Raw genomic sequence first — 6000 nt, 5'->3', positions numbered from 1 at the left:
GCGTGATCCCCCTCGGAATCTTCCTGTGTGTCCCTCAGCCGGTCAAGGCCTTCCCGGGGACTCACCTTGGGGTAAAGGTGCCCAATCCTCTTCACTGAGGATGACTCCTAAAGACATAAACTATACCATTACAGATTATTCCCGAAAGGCCCGGCTAGCTCAGTCGGTAGGGCATGGGACTCTTGATCCCAGGGTCGTGGGTCCACCTCCTAGCGAGGTACAGGTACACCACAAGATCATCCCACAAACCATTTTGCAATCCCCTGAAGGAAGAATTCATTCTGATCTTTGGAAGTTATATGCTACCTTTGATAAAATATATACTAATGACAGCTTTAGTTTTCCAGAATAGTATGTTTCTCCAGTTCTGCAATTGCGTGCCTGTGTTCCTCCACCCTACTATCTGATTGTTGGAGACGGGACCATTACTCCGGTGAAAGAAGATGGTCGTCAGTTATACCGGCTGACGTGCCCTGCTTGTGTCTTGACCAATTGTCTACCAGTAGATGGGCTCTCTAGAAGTGGAATGAAGGTTTATCTGGTCTTACCACCTCCCTATCGGATGTTGCCAGTAGAAGTTACAGGACCTTGGTATCCTAATTATGGGACGCAATCGGCCTTAGAAATCAGTAAATGGCTGCGCAGGACCAGACGGTTTCTTGGCCTCTTGATTGCTGGACTCATAGCGACAGTGACTGTAATTGCCTCTGCAACTGTATCTGTAATATCCTTACATGAAAGTGCCCAAATGGCATCCCATGTAAATGAGTTCGCTCATAACGTATCCAAGGTGTTTGCCACTCAAGAACGAATAGACCGTGAATTGGAAGCCCAGTTAGAGGCACTACAAGAAGCATTAATGTATCTTGGTGATCAGTTTGCTGTTTTGCGTACCAGACTTTCTTTAATTTGTCATGATGCCTATAAGCACATCTGTGTTACCCCTTTAGAGTATACCAATGTGACATGGGGACAAGTGCGTCGCCGTTTACAAGGGGTTTGGCATGATGCGAACACTAGCTTAGACCTCTTACAGCTACAAGAAGAGATAAATGCTGTTGCAAGTAGCTCACTCAGTTTCCCTGACCCTGGAGATCTCGCTGAAACCATACTGCACCAACTTAATGGGTTTAATCCATTTAATGTTCTTCGGCATTCCTTTTGGATCTTTATTGGAATTGTTTCCTTAATATCTGTTATACTTGTCTTGCTGTGTTGTTTCTGGAGATGGGGTCTTACTGCCTTTACCACATACCAGGCCAGGATGCACATGTTGCAATTACAAACAATAGGGGGACGTGTGGGAGGCCGGGCCCCGGCGCCAGGCTGAGACCGGGTCGAGCAACGGTTCCCTGTTGACTTAGCCAACCCGGTGGTTCCCGCTCCCATTCCCCCACTTTCAAGGGCATACGAAAGCCTTGTCAAGGCTGAGAAAGTTAATTCCTGAAGCCCGTGTTCTGCAGGTGTTGGCAGTAATGCTACCTCCCTTTTTCTACCCCGAGTCAGATAGAAACAAACATGGGAACTGTGTTTTGCTAGCAATCTTATCAACAAGGTCTTGTTGTGACCCGTCTAGAACACTCACAAGAAACACAGAACTAAATGTTTTGGTTGGCAGCGATCATGCGAAACCTGTTTATTCTTAGAATGGCCTGACCCATAAGAGTCTGGATATAAAAGATCGCGTACAGCAACAATAAAGCCGTCACTTGGGCCATCAGCCCAGGGAACCCTCCTGTTCCCAAACTTCCTTCTCTCTCTTTTTTCTTGCATTCTCCTACCCTCAGGACTTTGACCTCGGTGTTTGTTGCGCCGGTCGCGACAGGTGTGGTCTGATGCGCGGGCCTCTGGTGGCCGATGACCTGAGCAGCTTTTCAGTGCTTGCTGCCCGTTTGTACATTTTCCTTAGAGAAATGTCTAATGGAGCCTTTGCCATCGCCCGAGTCGTAAGAAAGAAACCACGAGAGGTGTTGCCGGCTGGAGGCGGAGCCCGTGGGCTGCCACATGGCCCCTGGCTTGCTCCACTCTGGGCGGGCAGAGGGGCCCCAAGGGGTGTGTGCCGCCTGGGGCATTTCCGGGAGCATCGGCCAGCCTCCCTAGGCCACAGTTTCACTTTTGGGTCTGTGCACTTGCTCAGAAGCTTCCCGGCACAGCCCTGGTCTGCAGGGAGGCCTTGCTTCACGTCGTGGGCCCGGAGCCTGGGGTGACGGTCACGGTGAGCTGTGCCCCACACCCAGTGCCGTTCCTTGCTGGCTGGGCGGGGGCGTGGGGGTGGCTCACACCAGGGGCGGAGGACGTCGGCCCTTTCGGGAGGCCACCTGGTCCCAGCACCCTCCAGGACTCCCCATGATCCCAGACCAGTTTGGGGAAGCCCGAGGCCTCTGGGAAGGCAGTGCCCTCACCAGCCCATCTGGGTCTCCGGTCACCCTTTGGTCTGCTCCCGATTCAGACGGGCACTGAGGCTCAGAGGTTCCTACCGAAGGGAGCTCCGCTGTCTGGGACCCAGGGCTCCTGGGTGCCGGGTCAGGCCTGCTTTGGCCTCTGACCCCTGAAGCCTCAGCCTTAGACTCTGGGCACAGAAGAAGCCCTAGAGAGTTCACCTGGAAGCTGGGGATGCTCTGACTGGGCCTCGCTGTGGCCCCTGTGCCAAGTGCCCAGGAACTTGGTGCCTCCTGTTTCTTCCTCTGCCCCCTGAACACCTCAGCCAGGGAGACAGCTGCTGCAGCAGAGAGAGGACCGGCCTGGGGTTCACCCTGAGGCCCCTGCCCTGCCCTCCCTCGGTGGCTGCTTTTCAAGAGTGGCTCTAAGCGCTGTTGGGCTGACAACACGACGGAGGCCTCTGTGGGTAGCCAAGGGCGGCCCTGCCCCACCCTTCCCCAAGCACTGAGAGTCCCTGGGCTTTCTTGGGCATCCTGCGGGCACTCTGGCCGTGGTACAGATGGTGTGAATGGCCTGAGTCCCACTGAGGGCTGCGAATGCCGTCCCAGCCTAGGGGCACTCACCCACCCCATGGAGAGATGGTTCGAGTGGATGCCAGGGTAGACAGTGCTGAGTAATGATCAGCGGCGGGAGCTTTCTGCCTGTTGGAGCATCCCAGGACTGGCCTGTGGAGGAAAAGAGCTCCCTGTCGTAGGAGGCATCCAAGTACCCACTTGGCCCCGGGCCCCCTCCCATTCTTCCAGCCCTGATCGCAGAACGCCTGAGCCATCTGTACCCCTCGGGAGCATGACGTCCACCTTCGAAAGGGTGGTCAAGAGCGTGGTCCGGGAGCTGGACCCCAAAGGAGACCTTATCCCCGTGGACAGCCTGCGGAGCTCCATCAGCTTCCAGCCCTACTGCCTGCTGGGCAGGAAGCTCTCCAGCTCATGGTTCTGGAAACCCCGCTACAAGTGTCTCAACCTGTCCATCAGGGACATTCTGGAGCCTGATGCCCCAGAACCAGGTACCCTGCTGGGCACTGAGTCGGGGCCTCGGGTGGGAGGGGAGCGAACAGGCTGGCCTGCTGCCTGCTCTGGGCGTCTGGGCTGTGTGCTTTCAAAAGACAAAGCACCACCTCTGCCCCGGGGGCGGGGGGGGGGCAGCTGGAAGGATGGAGCCTCAGCTCTGGTCTGGCTCTAGCTGTGGAACGCGTCGCCTCTTTCCACATCGAAGACCTCGTGGACGGGATGGTGGAGGGCAACGTGGAGGTGAAAGCGCTGGGACAGGGCAAGTTTGTGAGCGGGGCAGCGGTGTCGGCCACAGCCAGCACCTCCGTGAACGTGTGCATGCTGAAAGTGCCCCTCAACACCTGGGGGGCCATGAAAAAAGAAAGGTCAGCCGGTGGCGGGGTGGGGGGTGGTTGCCGGGGAGGCTCCAACCTTAAGCAACCGCTGGGTCACAGCCTTGGGGCATCAGGAGTCACAGGGTGTCGGTGCCAGGCCAAGGGGTCAGCACAGTCGGGGTGGGGGAGTCCCCAGGGGGCTGCCGAGCCTGCAGAGGTGGGGGGGGACCGCCTCCTGAGGGCCAGGGTGGTCAGGCAGAGCCCAGGCCACTGGGGTGGAGCCGACAAGGGGGGGGCACCTCCAGGCATCTGTGAGTGTCCACTTATCACCCCTGGATCTGGCCCCGCCCCCAAACCCTGTTGGGAGCCCCCGGGGAAGGAGCGACGGGGGTCCTGTGCCCGGGCCCCGCAGAGCCCCCACACTCCCGGGGCCGTGTCAGCCCCCCACCGGCACGAAGGCTGAGGTCCCTGGAGGGAGGCTCGACCCATGGCCGGGGCCGGGGCCGGAGAGGGCAGGACGCGCCCCCGGAGCTTCCAGACCTGCCCCCCGCCGTAGGCGCCTGCGGCAGCCGGAGCACAAGATCCTGCAGCAGCTGCGGAGCTGCGGGAACGACGTGTTCGTGGTGACGGAGGTGCTGCAGACGCAGGAGGAGGTGGAGGTCACCCGGGCCCAGAAGCAGGAGGGCTGTGGCCAATTCGCCCTGCCCGGAGCCCTACGCCTGCAGGTGCGTGGCGTGGGCCGTGGGCGGGCAGGGGTCGGGGAGGCAGGAGGGAGCGGCCGAGCCTGGCCGGCTGGGATCTAAGAAGGGAACGTTGGTGGCGGTTGAGAAGCAGCAAAGCGGACCAAGAAGAGCCGGTCTCCTTTGAAACGTCCACACCTTGCCCGTGGATCGTGTTCCCCGCTCTGTAAACGCTTAATCTGAGGTAGAAGAACCACCCCCTTCCCGTGACGTATACACTGCCCCCGTCACGTCGCCCCCCACCCCCCGCCGCCCGCACGTCACTACCCTGATCGGACCGATCCCCCGAGAGTTAATGAGCGTGCTTTCTTCCTGCTTCCGAAAGCACACGTTCCTTTCCCCTGCACCCTTGAGTTGTACTGATAAGACTCTCAATAAAAACTGGAGAAGAGGGGCGCCTGGGTGGCTCAACCGGTTGAGCGTCCGACTTTGGCTCAGGTCACGATCTCGCAGTTTCTGAGTTCGAGCCCCGCGTCGGGCTCTGGGCTGACAGCTCGGAGCCTGGAGCCTGCTTCGGATGCTGTGTCTCCCTCACTCTCTGCCCCTCCCCTACTTGGGCCCTGTCTCTCTCTGCCTTTCAAAAAAAATAAACGTAAAACAAAATAAATTAAAAAAAAAAAAAACTGGAGAAGAGCTTTGCTTGGGGCCATCTCCGCCAGAGCCCTTGGCCCCCTGCCCTCTCCTTTCTCTGACTCAGGAGTCTGGAGTGATGTGTCCTCGGCCACCCCAGAGTTTGCTGGTCAAACCCAGCACCCCCAGGCAGACCCCCAGCACCCGCACACAGCCCACCCAACCCCACAACCCAGAGCTCACTCCTGAGCCCATGCCCATCCCTCAGGGCAAGGGCCAGGGCCACCTGAACCGGAAGAAGACAGTCACCATCCCCTCAGGCAGCGTCCTTGCATTCCAGACGGCCCTGCTGGTTATTGGCCCTGACTGGGGTGAGTGGGGACTGGGGTGACTTGGGGGGCCTGGGCTCCGTGGCAGAGAGGCAGGGAGGCACAGGAAGAGCCGCCGGCTGGCTGGGGTCTGGCTGCACAGCTTCCTGGCTGCGGTGGCTGAGGATCCCATGCCCTGGCATGTGAGGGGTTGGGGCACACGGGGACAACTGTGCAGGGTGGCCCCGGTGGGTGACGGAGAGGCTGGGGTCACTGGCTGACCTGCCCCCCCCCCCCCCCCGCTCCACTCCCACTGGCGGCCAGAGATCCACCACCTCCGGCACAAGGACGCGAGGACCTTCAGGCTGCCCCAGACAGGTGAGGACCGGGGATCCCCCCACCCACGCGGGCAGCCCACCAGCGGCTGAGGCCTTCCGCACAGCATGGCTCAGCCGGGGGCTCCCGAGGACTGGGCGCGCGGGCACATGCACATGCACCCACACACACTCACGTGCACACACCCACCCGCTCACATGTGCTTGTGCGCACGCATATACACACGCGCATGTGCACATACGTACATACACTCACGCGTACAACGCACATTCACACGCACACACGT

General features: G+C 59.2%; 1 protein-coding gene across 2 annotated transcripts in view; it reads left to right on the top strand.

Annotated features, from left to right (window-relative positions):
• The first annotated feature begins 2066 nt into the window (after nt 1–2066).
• The window catches only part of GSDMD (gasdermin D), a 101291-nt gene continuing 97357 nt past the window's right edge, over nt 2067–6000 (top strand). For both annotated transcript variants that reach the window (XM_053208324.1, XM_027063718.2), the window contains exons 1-6: nt 2067–2215; nt 3183–3442; nt 3619–3811; nt 4317–4485; nt 5339–5441; nt 5703–5756. In XM_053208324.1, coding sequence (XP_053064299.1) covers nt 3226–3442; nt 3619–3811; nt 4317–4485; nt 5339–5441; nt 5703–5756 — 736 coding nt within the window. In that variant the 5' untranslated portion in view covers nt 2067–2215; nt 3183–3225. The remainder of the gene's footprint in view (nt 2216–3182; nt 3443–3618; nt 3812–4316; nt 4486–5338; nt 5442–5702; nt 5757–6000) is intronic.

Source organism: Acinonyx jubatus, chromosome F2 (assembly GCF_027475565.1).
Source record: "Acinonyx jubatus isolate Ajub_Pintada_27869175 chromosome F2, VMU_Ajub_asm_v1.0, whole genome shotgun sequence".
Taxonomy (NCBI): domain Eukaryota; kingdom Metazoa; phylum Chordata; class Mammalia; order Carnivora; family Felidae; genus Acinonyx; species Acinonyx jubatus.
Note: the sequence above shows the minus strand (reverse complement) of the source record. Positions and strands in the feature narration are given on the sequence as shown.